The following is a 16,514-nucleotide window of genomic DNA, read 5'->3' on the forward strand; positions in this document are numbered from 1 at the left end:
AAGTCTTAACTACTCCTCTAATTTTTGCAGTGTCCTTCTTTTCTCCTCCACTTTGACACAGACACGAAAGGATAACAGAAAAATCAGCTTTTTCGTGTCTGTCTGTTAAGATGAAATTTTGTAATAGGCTTTCTTCAATTCTTTTGCTTTGTCCCAGAAATAATTGTTCATCAATGTTAATAAAATCATCTTATTAAAAATGTGTTCACTTTTAGATTTTACAGCTACAATACTAGATAATTTTGGCAAAAGAAACTATAACATTGGTCAATACGGTTTTTCCTGCATGGAGTTTTCAACGAATTTTTGGTAATTTGGGGCGCTGAATCTGAATCTGGTGTTAGTTTTTGCCAATCACATCAGGTTTTGAGATATGAAAACATATTTCTCGTATCAAGTATTGAAGCAAAAGCTGCAGTCTCGCACACCTCTTCTGCGCCATAAATGATATTACGCCTCTTTGTTCACATTTCATGAACCTGGTTTAAAAACTATGCTCTCTTGTTTGCACTCAGTCGCCACAGCAAATCTGCAAGATGAATTGGCACAAGTTTTACACCGGATGCCTTTCCTGACGCAGCTCCACATTCCATGGAGAAATTTGGCAGGGCTGGGGTTTGAACTGGGAACCGTTCGCACTGAAACCAAGTGCCCACTGGCTGCCACCTTTTGTTGTTTTAGTTTTTCCATGAATGTTCAGTCATGTGGTCTCATATCTATAAGAGGAGTTGCATAGCTAAAGTGTGCTGAGTTTAGCAGATATTGTCTACATTATACAGACCAACAGTGCTGCTGAACAGAGTTATTTCTGGACTAATAACAGCAGTATGTGACGCAGACTTACCGCAGCATGGAAAAGCGGTGTTTAACCACAGAGGATTTTATGTGATCTGGTTAAAACCTATCATGTTAAGACAGATGAAATATGTTAACCAATTTATTCCACTTTAATTAAAATGATTAAATGTAAAACTGATTAAGTGGTTTCTGAGCAGCTTCTTTCTTGGGACAGAGAACAACAGATTACCCAGTTAATCTTAAAATGTTTCTATTCAGCTTCTGATTTTGTCACAAAAATAAGCAGAGCGGCTGATGATGAGACTCTGAGGCTTTTGTGTTACAGAAATACTCTTTAACAGGAAGTGCTCGACTGTTATCTTCCTAGACACTCTCACACACACAGCACCACGGGAGTCTTTGTGGAGGTGAAAATTCAGATTTTGACTTATCATTTTCTCTTCTCTTGTCCTGATTAGAGTTAACATTGGTCACTGCGTGGAATAAGCTTTTTGTTTTTCCTCTTTTCTGAGTAACACCTGTGTCGCAGACCGAACGGCTCCCCCAAAAAATTGTTCCGCCCTGCCTTCACTGCACATGCGTCATTAGCCACGGTTCAGCGATTATCACATCATTTCTGCTTCAAACTGACATCATCATCTCAGTGACAGATATCTGAAGCTTTTGCACAACCATTTCCACATAAATTAAGCATTATTTCATCATAATGCGATCAGAGCACAGCAGCTACAGGAGCTGCTAGCTGATGCATTCACTGCACGTCCGTCAATTCAAAGTGTCACAGAGTATCTCCTTGTGTCTGCTTAAAACTGACTTTAGAATGATTTAAGAGGTGGTTAATAATCCCATTAATCCATTTGATCACTTTGGGTGAAGAGACTCTGTCTCAGACAAGCTGCTGAGCTCTGAAATGACGCATGCACAGTGGAAGCAGGGTGGACCAATTTTTAGGGGCGGACTGTTCAGTCTGCGACACCAGCCCCTGGTTCACCACATTGTCCATTTCCCTACCTTCAGTTTTCTTCACCTTCTCCTTTTATCTTCTGTTCTCTCTGTCTTCATTCCATTCCAGGTTTGTAACTTCACTGTATTTGAGATGCATTCTGTTCCCTGAATTTACACAAGAAAAACTCCATCCTTTCTCTCTTTGCATCTCAATACTTTGACCGCCCTGACAGTGCATCCCGAAAATATTCAGTGCTTCACTTTTCCCATATTTTATGTTACATCCTTATTCCAAAATTGATGAAATTAACATCCCACAATGACAACATGAAAGTTTTTTGTTTTTTTGTTCTTTTGTTTTTGCAAATTTATGAAAAATAAAAAGCTAAGAAATCACAAGTACATAGGTATTCACACCCTTTGCTCAACTCTTTGTTGATGCACCTTTGGCAGCAATTACAGCCTCAAGTCTTCTTGACTATGATGCCACAACCTTGGCGCACCTATCTCTGGGTAGTTGACAGTTCCTCTTTGCATCACCTCTCAAGCTCCATCAGGTTGGATGGGGAGTGTCGGTGCACAGCCATTTTCAGATCTCTCCAGAGATGTTCAGTTAGATTCAGGTCTGGGCTCTGGCTGGGCCACTCAAGAACATTCACAGAGTTGTCCTGAAGTCACTCCTTTGATATCTTGCCTGTGTGCTTAGGGTCATTGTCCTGCTGAAAGATGAACTGCTGCCCCAGTCTGAGGTCAAGAGTGCTCTGGAGCAGGTTTTCATCCAGGATGTCTCTGTACATTTCTGTATTCATCATTCCCTCAATCCTGACTAGTCTCCCAGTTCCTCCCACTGAAATACATCCCCACAGCATGATGCTGCCACCACCATGCTTCACTGTAAGGATGGTGCCTGGTTTCCTCCAAAAATGACACCTGGTATTCACGCCATGGAGTTCAATCTTTGTCTCCTCAGACTAGTGAATTTTGTTTCTCATGGTCTGAGAGTCCTTCAGGTGTCTTTTGACAAACTCCAAAGATACCAAAGAGTTCAGTCTTTTTACTGAGGAGTGGCTTTCGTCTGGCCACTCCACTATACTGGCCTGATTGGTGGATTTTTGCAGAGATTGATGTCCTTCAGGAAGGTTCTCCTCTCTTCACAGAGGAATGCTGGAGCTCTAACAGGGTGACCATCAGGTTCTTGGACTCCTCCCTGAGTATGGCCCTTCTCCCCTGATTGCTCAGTTTCAGTGGAAGAGTCCTGGTGAATCCAAACTTCTTCCATTTACAGATGATGGTCACTGTGCTCATTGGGATCTTCTTTGACTTCGTGCTTGGTTTGTGCTCTGACATGCACTGTCAACTGTGGGACCGTATATGTACAACCCCTGGCAAAAATTATGGAATCACCGGCCTCGGAGGATGTTCATTCAGTTGTTTAATTTTGTAGAAAAAAAGCAGATCACAGACATGACACAAAACTAAAGTCATTTCAAATGGCAACTTTCTGGCTTTAAGAAACACTATAAGAAATCAAGAAAAAAAGATTGTGGCAGTCAGTAATGGTTACTTTTTTAGACCAAGCAGAGGAAAAAAATATGGAATCACTCAATTCTGAGGAAAAAATTATGGAATCACCCTGTAAATTTTCATCCCCAAAACTAACTCCTGCATCATATCAGATCTGCTCGTTAGTCTGCATCTAAAAAGGAGTGAACACACCTTGGAGAGCTGTTGCACCAAGTGGACTGACATGAATCATGGCTCCAACACGAGAGATGTCAATTGAAACAAAGAAGAGGATTATCAAACTCTTCAAAGAGAGTAAATCATCACGCAATGTTGCAAAAGATGTTGGTTGTTCACAGTCAGCTGTGTCTAAACTCTGGACCAAATACAAACAACATGGGAAGGTTGTTAAAGGCAAACATACTGGTAGACCAAGGAAGACATCAAAGCGTCAAGACAGAAAACTTAAAGCAATATGTCTCAAAAATCGAAAAATGTACAACAAAACAAATGAGGAACGAATGGGAGGAAACTGGAGTCAACGTCTGTGACCGAACTGTAAGAAACCGCCTAAAGGAAATGGGATTTACATACAGAAAAGCTAAACGAAAGGCATCATTAACACCTAAACAGAAAAAACAAGGTTACAATGGGCTAAGGAAAAGCAATTGTGGACTGTGGATGACTGGATGAAAGTCATATTCAGTGATGAATCTCGAATCTGCATTGGGCAAGGTGATGATGCTGGAACTTTTGTTTGGTGCCTTTCCAATGAGATTTATAAAGATGACTGCCTGAAGAGAACATGTAAATTTCCGCAGTCATTGATGATATGGGGTTGCATGTCAGGTAAAGGCACTGGGGAGATGGCTGTCATTACATCATCAATAAATGCACAAGTTTATGTTGATATTTTGGACAATTGAAAGGATGTTTGGGGATGATGAAATCATTTTTCAAGATGATAATGCATCTTGCCATAGAGCAAAAACTGCAAAAACATTCCTTGCAAAAAGACACATAGGGTCAATGTCATGGCATAGGGTCAATGTCAATGAGCAGATCTGATTTGATGCAGGTGTTAATTTGGGGGATGAAAATTTACAGGGTGATTCCATAATTTTTTCCTCAGAATTGAGTGATTCCATATTTTTTTCCTCTGCTTGGTCTAAAAAAGTAACCGTTACTGACTGCCACAATCTTTTTTTCTTGATTTCTTATAGTGTTTCTTAAAGCCAGAAAGTTGCCATTTGAAATGACTTTAGTTTTGTGTCATGTCTGTGATCTGCTTTTTTTCTACAAAATTAAACAACTGAATGAACATCCTCTGAGGCCGGTGATTCCATAATTTTTGCCAGGGGTTGTAGACAGGTGTGTGTCTTTCCAAATCATGTCCAGTCAACTGAATTTACCCCAGGTGGACTTCAGTTAAGCCGTAGAAACATGTCAAGGATGATGCACCTGAGCTCAGTTTTGAGCTTCATGGCAAAGGGTGTGAATACATACGTACATGTGATTTCTTAGTTTGTTTGTTTGTTTGTTTTTTTCTTTCTTAATAAATTTGCAGAGGAAGTCATCAGATGTAAAACATGGCCCAAATCAACATGCTGATCCAGACTATATCTATTGTGGTGTCTTGAGTAAAAGAGACAAGAGCTAAAAGAATTTGCAAATGGGACAGTATATGAAATGCACATAAAATGAAATGATATTTAAATGTTGTTTGGCCAATATTACAGTAAAAAATGTGTAAAAGAAATTGAGGTTTCACATAAGTTTGTAAAATTTATGCCTGCACCATTTTTCAGAAAGTGATGGAACTGGTGTGTCAGCATTCATTCAAACAAGAAGTGATGATCATTAAGCGACTGAATAACCCAACTGATTGTTGACAACAGAATTTTAAATAATTCGTCATATGTTTTAAGCTGCCACTACAGGTCAAACAGTAGAGTAGCTGTACAGTATCTGAAGGGTCTGGCCTCTATCCATGATTCTGGATGAGTGTTGGCATATACTCCTTGGCCTAGGCCAAGGGGATTCCTACATTTCACCTGACTGTGGCAGATAGGTGGTTATTTTTGAAAGGTGGGGATGGACTGGTTTGTTGCCTGAGTGGTTGCCATGTAGGACTCAAGGTGTTTCCAAGATGTTGCAGATTCGGTGAAGAGCAGCATCATTCCATGTTTTCTTTACTTGACTTGTTGATGAATCCTTGAGCAAGAAACTGAACCCATAAACTACTCAACCTGTTGCGATGCTGCACTTTTTTGACCCCACACAACAATGAGATTAAGAAATAAAGAAAAAGTATATCTTCCGCTGCGTAAGTGTACGTGGTGTTTCTCCACTCTATGTACCTAACTTTTTGAGTTTTCACTGAGTACCACTGACCTGACAAAAATTCTGATGGAAACACTGCCTTTAGGTAAATAAAAAATATTTTAATAATATAGTAAGCACATTGTCAGTTGGCATACATGGGAGAGTATTATGCATTCTCAACAGTATTTATTTAACAAAAACCCCAGAACATATCGAATTTAATTATATATGCTGCAGGAAAAGTAAAATTACCAGTTCTACTGTTCCAACAGAAAATGTGGTCACAAGGCAGCTGTGAGCCAAGCTGTATCATGAAACGCAAAAAACACACAAATAACAGCATCAAGACACTGGCCAGGCGTTTACAGAGTATTAGACAGCTATGAAGAAGTACAGTGAAATATTTAATTGATGTGTAATCCACAATATCCAGAGCACCTTGAGTGAATGAGAAACATGATATAAAAACTGGATTTGCACCATATGACCCCTAATTAGTATCTGATTGAGCAAGATTTTAAATTGGAGTACATTCAGTTTCACACTTACTCCTTCAGAGTTACAATCTGGATAAAAACTTCATGAATCAAATATTTTTAAACCTTTATGTTTAACAAATCTGTGGTTGTTTCATTCAGGCTTAATTAAATGAGCATACAGTGCAAAAGTCAGCTGGTTCACACAAGAGAATCACACTTTAACAATATTTCCAATATTATTTCACAGTTTTTGTTTTTGTTTTTTGTTTTTTACTCGTGTGTACAGCACAACAGGAAAAAAAAAAGCAGTGGTGTGATAATCACAGCCTCAGTGCTGCAGTGCTGCTTGGAGTACTCTTGATGTGCCAAGATGATTATTGAGTTCCAAATTAATAGATATTTAATGTTATTTTTCATTATTTTAGTGGTATTATTTTGTAAGGACAAGTTTTCAGACCACAACTCAACTGTTAAAGGAAATAAAATGTTTCTGCCCCCTCCATAAATAGGCTGTCTAGGCTGTCGGGGGCCTCACGTTGTTGATGATATAACTCATATCCATGTCATGGTGCATTCTCAAAATGTCATGTTTGATGCTGATTTGTACTTAAGGTGTCTTTTTCATTGAAAAAGTCATAAGTTTATTCCTCAGTATGATTTTATGCAAGTCACTATAATGACTTCCATGTTCAGCACACAAATAGTCATTTGGAATTTTTTTTCTATTATGTTTCAGGAAGAAGAGGAGGAGATAAAGCTGGAGATCAACATGTTGAAGAGTTATTCTCATCATAGAAACATTGCTACTTATTATGGAGCTTTTATTAAGAAAGGTCCTGCTGGACAGGACCACCAGCTATGGGTTTGTATTTTTTATTTATTTCATTTGAGCTATTGTGGTTATACAAAATTGTATGACACTTGTCTTCTCATAACCATACCCTTTTCCATGTGAACATAAATAATTAACTGTTACATGCACATGCTTCATTGCTAATATTGAATGTGTTTTTATGATACAACCTTAATTTCAAAGCCACATAAAAAAATTTCACATTATCCTGTTAAACATCCCAAGAGGCAAAATGCATTCCTTGCCTAGCCACAATTGTGTATTGTTTTCATTGTTGATTATTTACATTTTTGTTATTGTTAAATATTGAGTAAATTAATAGGTAATTATATTTACAGTTGTGTGCCTGATGGGACATTGTTTGATGTGACCAACAACCAAAAAGATTTTGTTAGTCTTTGACAGGCAAACACATTTTTTTTCATGTTGAATTAGGCACACTGAAATTCAATTGACAATAAATTACCAAATAAAGTCTGGTTTAAAATATTTAAGGTATCTGAAAAGCACTTGATGCTATATTCTTGGTGTAACCAATCAAAACCAGTTTGTCCCATTTAAAACAGAAATGAGATAAATCCTCACATTTCAGAATTCACAAAATTTGGCATAGCTACTTGATCGATAACTTTAAATGCAGATTGATTTTCAAAATAGCTGATTATCAAATATTTTCTGCTGTATTTACTTGGCGGTGGTAATGAGTTTTCTGCTATGATTCCAGTGTTCAACTTTGACAAAATCATTGTGCATTTCTATCACATGATACATTTCATTTCCAGTTATTTGAAGTTGTGCTAATTTGTGTCTGAACACATCTCATTGCATGTTGATCTAGTTGGTGATGGAGTATTGTGGAGCAGGCTCTGTGACGGACTTGTTGAAGAAGACCAAGGGAAACTGTTTGAAAGAAGACTGGATCGCGTACATTTGCAGAGAAGTCCTTAGGGTATGGTCAGTGTAACACACACACACACACACACACACACACACACGTGTGTACAACAACATGTGCACACTATAAAAGAGTACTATTATGTAGGAGTTGTAAGATCTGAAATAATTGTACTAGCCTATTAGCTTGAAAAGCTGTATCATCATGCATCCATACAGTACATGAAACCATAAACCATTAGTGTTTGATTTCAACACTCAACATAAAAGTAAATGCAGCATTTTTGTTTTTACTTCTGTTTTCCATGCGTTGAAGAACAAACACTTCTATGAAGACAAAAGGCGTATTTTTGCCCCATGTTGCAACATGCTAATGCATGTTGCAACATGGGGCGACGATGGAGGATGAATGGCATAACGTTGGTCCACAAGCTCTCATCACGGTGTCTCTGTGCACTCAAATTGCCATTAGTAAAATGCACCCGTGTTCATTGTTAGTAGAATGCCGACCCATACTACACTGAACAAAAATATAAATGCAACACTTTTGTTTTTGCTCCTATTTTTCATGAGCTGAACTCAGAGATCCAAAACATTTTCTGTATATAAAAAAGACCTATTTCTCTCAAATATTGTTCACAAATCTGTCTAAATCTGTTAGTGAGCACTTCTCCTTTGCCGAGATAATCCATCCCACCTCACAGGTGTGGCATGTCAAGATGCTGATTAGACAGCATGATTATTGCACAGGTGTGCCTTAGGCTGGCCACAATATAAGGCCACTCCGAAATGTGCAGTTTTACCACACAGCACAATGCCACAGATGTCACAAATTTTGAGGGAGCGTGCATTTGGCATGCTGACTGCAGGAATGTCCAACCAGAGCTCTTACCCATAAATTGAATGTTCATTTCTCTACCATAAGCTGTCTCCAAAGGCGTTTCAGAGAATTTAACATTACATGCAACCAGCCTCACAACTGCAGACCACGTGTAACCACACCAGCCCAGGACCTCCACATCCAGCATGTTCACCACTAAGATCCACTAAGAGACCAACCACCCAGACAGCTGGTGCAACAATCGGTTTGCAGAACCAAAGAATTTCTGCACAAACTCTCAGAAACTGTTTCAGGGAAGCTCAATGCATGCTCGTCATCTTCATTGGGGTCTTGACCTGACTGCGATTCATTGTCATAACCGATTTGAGTTGGCAAATGATCGCATTCGATGGCGTCTGACTGCTGATCAACTCCATGCTAAGTAGATGCATTGCACTGCATGATGCAAATGGTGCTCACACCAGACAGTGACTGGTTTTCTGACACCCCCCCAACTCCCCCAATAGAGCAAAACTGCACATTTCAGAGTTGCCTTATTATGGTGGGCAGACTAAGGCACACCTGTGCAATAATCATGCTGTCTTTTGTGTATATAGAAAATGTTTTAGATCTTTGAGTTCAGCTCATGAAAAATGGGAGCAAAAACAAATGTGTTGCATTTGTGTTTTTGTTCAGTGTATAAACCCACCAGCATCATGGGCCACTTCTTGCTGCATTCAAGACAATGGTAAAGTCAGAAAACCCAAGTTGGAAACTTCTGAATTCCAATAAGCTTGTGTTCATTTGATGAACTCTGAAAACAACATGAATGTCCACAGTGATACACTCAAGCTTTGTTCCTGTTGTTAAAAGGAACACGAAAATAAGTTGTTTTGTTACAGCTGCTTGTTGTGGGTAACCAATGTCTCATATGAGTGGCAGAGCAGGGAGAGATGGAAACTGTTCAGGTTAGGGTGACCTGAGGCCTGGAGTATTTTTCCCTGTGTTGCTGGTGCATGAAGGTCTGTGTCATGTGTTTATTTGCGTGGTGTGCTGACATAGGTTTTAGGCCCACAGTCCAACCCTGCTGCTGCCACCATGATTTTTTTTTAAACTGCAGCCAAGGCAACCAATGACTGGACTCAGAAATGAGTCACATTAGGCACACCGCAACATTGTGGCATTGAGGAATAACATTTGTTGTTTGAATTGAAGTGTACTGGCAATCAAAAAGGGTAAATTATTAACAAAACACAATGTGATGGTATCACGAAATTTGGGGTGACACAGGGGGCCGTTAGGGTTAAAAATAGTGACTGAAACTTGACTGTGTCACAAAAATGTGATGCATTTTGTGACGGTATCACGAAAAACAGACACATGAGATCATGTTTATGTCGGCGCCTCAACTCTGTGTTCCCTCGCTGTTGCTGTATATCTTTTGTAGAAGATAAGTAAATCATTTTCATCCTCTGCGGCTCATTGGTGCCAGTGCTTATTGTCTGATTCATCGTGTGAAGCAAATGAGAGTCTGTGACTCCCCCTGGACGGGACACCAGTCAGTCACAAGTTACCTCCTCAGTCCTGGCCAGGTTGTATTCACAGCTACGTGGACTGGTACAACGCTGATCAGGTGTCTTGTCCAAAGATACAGGTGGGTAGTGTGACCTCAAAATGAACCCAGGTCTAGTAGCCCAGCTCCTGTAAGCTAGCTGCTACTACCTACTACTGCTTTTGTTCTGCATAGTCTGTAGCATGCAGACACAAATAAAGAGACACATTAAATACAAAGTGAGTGAGGTGGGACATGTTTGTTTTGTGTTTGTAAAGAGGTCTTTGGACCACCTGCTCTGCTTTGGCACACACAGAACGCGCATCTTGGCACATACCATAAACAGTCCAATAAATAAATTAAATAAACAGTGAAGCTGACAGAAATATACAAAATGGTTTTGGCATGGGGTGGGGATACTGGTTGCCTATATATTGGGTAGCCACTCCCATCTGCGTCATTTATACTGAGATTTCTTATCTGTGTGATTTGACCATAAATATTGCAGATGTGGTGTTGTAAAGCTGAATTACTCCACCGCCCCCTGATAAACTATTCCTATACGAACAGGGCATTTGGCATTTGGTTCGGGGGTTAATTTAATTTAAAGGGTACCGTGGGGTGTAGGTAGAGGTACTGTATACATGCCACTGAATGCCTTTTGAGTTTGTAAAACTGTTGGACAAGCATTTCTGGAATGTTTCCAGTGTTTTCTCTACTGCTTTCAGCCATGATGTCTCCTTATTGTTTCATCATTACATCTCTCTCTCTCACTCTCTCTCTCACACACACACACACACACACACACACACACACACACTATAGCATGGCAAAGTCATTGTCTGGAGAGACTCATTTCCTCTGTTTATTTAAACCCCTTTGAAGAAGCGAGAGTCCAAACATGCACATCTGAGCTGTGCCACTGACTGCCTTTGCTGCTCGGCCACACTGCCCCAAGATACAAGGGTTTACTTAAAGTTTAGAAAAGAGCAGTGTGACAAATGTGAATACAACCGTAACCCCAAATCAGACCTAGAGTGCCGCGCTCCTAGACGCAAACCTCCATGAACACTAGTTTCCAATTACACAAATTTTTACCTTGGAAAATATTTCCACGGTAAAAGTCCTGTTAGAAGTGTCTTTTCATAAGCTAAGATATAATACAAAATATAGATCAAAATGGCTTAGTCTGTTTATTGAGAGTGCCAGTTTGCACCTCATTGGCACAAATGAGTGATTGAGGCACTTTTGATTAAGATGTAATGCAAAATGTACATCAAATGGGCTTTTCAGTATTAAATTCAAATGGCCACAAAATCAATAATCTGGATCAAAGCCAGTGTCGCCGACCGAACGGTCCCCTCTAAAAATTGGTCCGCCCTCCCTTCACTGTGCATGTGTCTGAGTCTGACTCTCTGAATCTGACTCTCTACACCCAAAGCGATCAAAGAGAATAATGTGATTATTAATTATCAGATGACAAAATAAAACCTATAAAATCAGTTGAAAGTCAGTTTTAAGCAGAAACACAGCAATAATTGGTGAAGCGCTACTGACGCTCTGAAATGACGTAGGCGCAGCAGCAGCATGTCAGACTCAGACATGCTGCTGTGGCGATCTGATCTGGCTCCTGTCTTTTATTGTGAAATAATGCTGAATTTATGTGGAAATGATTGTTGTACAAAAGCTTCAGGTATCTGTCGCAGAGATAGATGATGATTGGAGTGCAGTTTTAAGCAGAAATGAAGTGATTATCTGTGAATCACTGCTGATGCTCCGAAATGACGCATGCGCAATGAAGGCAGGGCGGACCTATTTCTAGGGGGCACCGTTCGGCAGCGACACCGAATCAAACTTTGTCAGCCAATAACCATCCTACATAACACTCTCAAATATGAAAGAACTTCGATCTATTTTGACTGAGTTATGAATTTTTAAAAATCTGTTCACTGTTAAAGGATAGGGATTCTTCAGATTTTCCAACATTTTTCCTGACTTTGATCTTTGACCTATGACCTTGAAAATTGAATCAGTTCTTGCCTATCAGGATACTAATCCTCTATAAAAATTTCATAATGATGTATAAAAAATTGTGGGTTACAGGCTGTTCACAAACAGACAAGCCTCCAACCAAACAGGCACTACAGTAAAACAGGAACGGTTATCAGACAATGATATCAGAATGCATCCATTTTCATTGCAGGTTTCTCTTGTACATGCATGAATAATTCAGAAAGAGGATAAAGAAAGTCAAACACAACCTCTGAAGATTCATTCAAAAAGGATGATCTGTCAGTGACTTTTTCTCAACACAATTTGCATCAATAGAGGCTTCATATACAAAAATGACATAATAATTTGACAGGAACTGAGAGAACGAAGTGTAATCAAAATCACTGATTTCTCCATTTCAGTTTCACCTAATGAAACTCGTTCTTTTACCATAGCGGGGCTGCTTAGCAGACTGATTTTTGAAGTGGCTCCCTCCTTTCAGATTATACACACTCTCTGCTGAGACAGGATTGTTTGTGGCTGTGATGCTATGCTGCCTTTTCTGACTAGGTACAGGACCTAGACCCTCTCCATCTTCTCCAAACCATGGCCCACACCTGAAATATTGAAATATCAACAATATCATGAACTTGCAAATAATAACTGCACCTTTAGTTTCATCTTAGAACAGGTTTGTTGTGAGGTGAATTGCACCAGTCATCTCTTCTCTGGAAACTTGAGGAGCTAGCCACCCTCAGACAAGACACTCTTCAACAAAGAGATTCTCCTTTATGATTTAGTATATATGTAAATGAAGTCCTCTCTTAGATAAAAGACCTAAATTTCTGCCAAGAAGGATGAGTCTTATCTGAAGAAGACCCTAATATATGAACTTTGTTTCTTTGCGTCATAATGTAAGCATCAATCATCACATTTGGAGGTAGATAGTGACCAGAAATCAGTGATGGCCACTTCTGGTCACTCTGAAAGTGTCATAAATGGACCCAACATTATTGAAAATCCCTAAAACTACATTAAGATCAGGTAAATCTGTTCTCTATTGACCCATATATGGGCAAACTTAGTTTTTGGGGGACTGGGACAAGGAAGGCCTCCCACAGTGGGTCCCCAGGTTGAAAAATTTAACCCCCTCCATTTTTCCATAGACTGGCCCCAAATAAACCTGAAAAAAAAAAAAAACTCTTTTAAGCAAACAAATCCTATGGGATTACACTTTGTGTCCCACTATAAGAATGCACTGGCTACAAACCCCATGTGGCTCAGTTAGACTTCTGTGATGGCAGGATTAAGGCTGCCATTTTAGAGAAACATATACTGTCTCCAAGATAACGTCTTTTCCAGGGATGTCCATGCATTTTTCAGTAAGACGATGCAAAACCACATTCTGTACTCATTACAAAGGCATGGTTATGGAAGTGGGGGCACGGGTACTGGACTTGCTTGCCTGCGGTCCTGAAATTTTACCACTACAGAATGTGTGCAGATTTTTGAAATGGGACAAAATAGGACCTGAAACTTTTCATCGCTTGGTATCCTCAAATGTCTTTTAAGTGCTGCATGAAGGATTGGTACCTTCACAAAGTGGCAAATGCATTTTTGAATGTGTTGCACGCCTGAAATGCAGGAATGAAAGTATATTAACAAATGAAATGTTGACGAGGAAAAAACATGAAATATCTTGGTTTCATACAGTCTGAAAATAAATAGAAGTCAAATTAAATGCAAGAATCATTGTTGTTGTTTTGTTTTTGTTTTTTAACTTTGCATTTTTCATTCTATGCTAACTTTTTCTGATTTGGAGTTGTACTAAATTGGAACCCATTTTTGATACTGTGATAATGCTCATTATCACCTGTATGTGTCTTTTAGGGTCTTTCACATCTTCACTCCCATCATGTGATCCACAGAGACATTAAGGGACAAAACGTTTTGCTCACAGAGAATGCTGAAGTCAAACTGGGTATGGTTTACTGACACATGCACATGAAAACTCCTCAAGGGGCAAATTTACACCACAGTTTATTCAACCATCTCACGCCAAGTGTTTGATTTCTGCAGCTGAAGCAGATGTTTGGCATTGAAGCTCTAATCTCATCAGTCCATGCAGTTTACAGTTGCACTTTCAGGGGGAGGACAGGAAATGATGATGTGAGACTTCCTGCTGAACATAATCTGAGCTTGTTCCTGGGAGGTGTTTCAAGTTATAAATAAGTATGCATTACGGAGTAGAAGCATTTATCCTCATTAATCAGCGAGTAGAGATGTCTTAACAAGGGTGCTTTTGATATGTGTACTGTACATGTCACAGTTTTACTTAAGTTCGCTGTCTGAACTGGATGGACTTGCAGGCTTAAAACACTCTCCATACAGCACACACACTTAAAATCACAATGAGGTAAAGATGTCAGTTGTTAACAGATGTGTAACTGCTGTTTATATGTCATTGCTGCGTGTATTTGTCCTCCAGTTGACTTTGGAGTCTCAGCTCAGTTGGACAAGACGATCGGTCGGAGGAACACCTTCATTGGTACTCCGTATTGGATGGCTCCAGAGGTCATTGCCTGTGATGAGAATCCTGAGGCCACATACGACTACAGGGTACTTAATCACGTAGCAATAGCTGCATTTCCAATGTCAACAAACTTTTCAAATACAGACTGGAAGTTTTTTCATCCATTTTCATCTTTTAACTTGGGACACAAATTACTCGTAATTTAATCAGCACATTATTAGTTTAGGACACAAACACTCCTGCGAGCAATCAGAAGCTAACTGGCCAATGAGGGGCTGGGGCTTACAGAATGAGCAATCAACTTGTCATGTCTCAGAGAACAGCTGCACCAGCCAGCAGCTAAGATAGGAAGGTAAGGGGCTAAATGTATAATCAATCATCTGAAAAAGGTTAGTTTGCATTCTGTGACGTAAACATTGAAACTGTCCATGCAGAGGATTCCCACACATCCTAAAAAACTGGAATTTAGAGAGTACTTTACAGTCATGGAAATGAACTGGGAATTGACAAAAATGACCAAATATCCTGGAAGTAATCGATATTGTCCTAGAAATTTTAATTATATTTTAGCCCTCCTTAGATTGCCACATTGGTGTGTATTTAGTTTGAAATTCAGCTGACTGTTGGTGGGATAAACTGTGCAGTGTGTGACAGGTCTGCTGAAGGAGCAGCAGAGTGAGTTTCCTTAGAGCCTCGACCGTGCTCGGAAGCATGAGCACAATTGGGCACCGCAGTCTTGTTTGAGGGTGGGCTCTAAAGGGTATGACGTAATTTTTCTACTTTTGGGGACAGAAACACAGCATTTTCTCTGAGATTTGGGGCAAATTACTCACAAAGTGAAAATATAAATAAAAAGTGATGATGCGGTGGAAAGTGGACATGCGTTGCGGTTTGTTTATGACCCGGAGCTCAAACAAGGTGTCGAGGCAGTTGTGTAGACGAGAGAACGTAGCTACTGTGGTTAGCTGTGTAGGCTAACACTTACCGACACAATGTCTCCCATTCACCTCGTCTTCCCTTCTCCACTGGGAAACAAAAAATACTGCACTTTTCGTGACTGCTTCAGTGATTGCTCCTGGTGTGTAGTGAGCGCCTTGCATGGCAGCACCGTGACATCGGTGTATAAGTGTGTTTGTGTGAATGGGTGAATGTGAGGCATAATTGTAAAGCGCTTTGAGCGACTGATGCAGATGGATGTGTTATATAAATGCAGTCCATTTACCATTGCAGCCAAAAATAAAACGATACACCAGAGCGGCTGTCTCCATAAGTGGTCCAATCCCGCGATATCACGTAGGGTTTAAACGAGACTGCAGTGCCATGTTTATTAGGGATGTGAATCATACAACAACTCACGATTCAATCCGATTCCGATTCTTGGGGTGACGATTCGATTTAGAATCGATTTTCGATTCAAAGAGCTCTGAGAAATAGTTATATTACTTAAAAAAGGTTTATGTTTAAGAAAATGCAGCTTTACAAGGTTAATCAAGTGATTCTAAAGATGTAAATTTACTTATCTGCTTTGCTCGTTCGGAGTTGGCTGGCAGTTTAGCGAATTGTTGGTCAGTAGTCGGCAGATACCGCTGCTCCACTTCTTTTAGCTCCAGGTGATGGCGTAGCATGTGGGCTTGCAGATTTGAAGTGTTTCCGAAGTACTTGACTTTCATTTTGCAGATTTTGCACACTGCATAAGTCATGTCAAGCTCCTTCTTACGAAGGCAAATAATAAAATCCAAAATGTTCCCAAACATTTGCCTTCAGCAAAGACGGCGCTGGCTAAATTAGCTCTTCATCCGCCATGCTAAGCTACAGCCACT

The 16,514-nt window shown here is 39.8% G+C and overlaps 1 protein-coding gene across 3 annotated transcripts in view; it reads left to right on the forward strand.

Annotated features, from left to right (window-relative positions):
• Positions 1–16,514, forward strand: part of si:zfos-2326c3.2 (misshapen-like kinase 1) — a 249,878-nt gene that overhangs the window by 74,865 nt on the left and 158,499 nt on the right. For 2 of the 3 annotated variants that reach the window (XM_034182330.1, XM_034182331.1), the window contains exons 1-4: positions 6,789–6,912; positions 7,742–7,852; positions 14,052–14,142; positions 14,650–14,780. In XM_034182330.1, the coding sequence (XP_034038221.1) occupies positions 6,820–6,912; positions 7,742–7,852; positions 14,052–14,142; positions 14,650–14,780 (426 nt within the window). In that variant the 5' untranslated portion in view covers positions 6,789–6,819. Of the gene's footprint in view, positions 1–6,786; positions 6,913–7,741; positions 7,853–14,051; positions 14,143–14,649; positions 14,781–16,514 lie in introns of those variants that run through there. The other variant, XM_034182332.1, reaches the window with a different exon arrangement.

The sequence above is a fragment of the Thalassophryne amazonica genome, chromosome 11, assembly GCF_902500255.1.
Source record: "Thalassophryne amazonica chromosome 11, fThaAma1.1, whole genome shotgun sequence".
Taxonomy (NCBI): Eukaryota; Metazoa; Chordata; class Actinopteri; order Batrachoidiformes; family Batrachoididae; genus Thalassophryne; species Thalassophryne amazonica.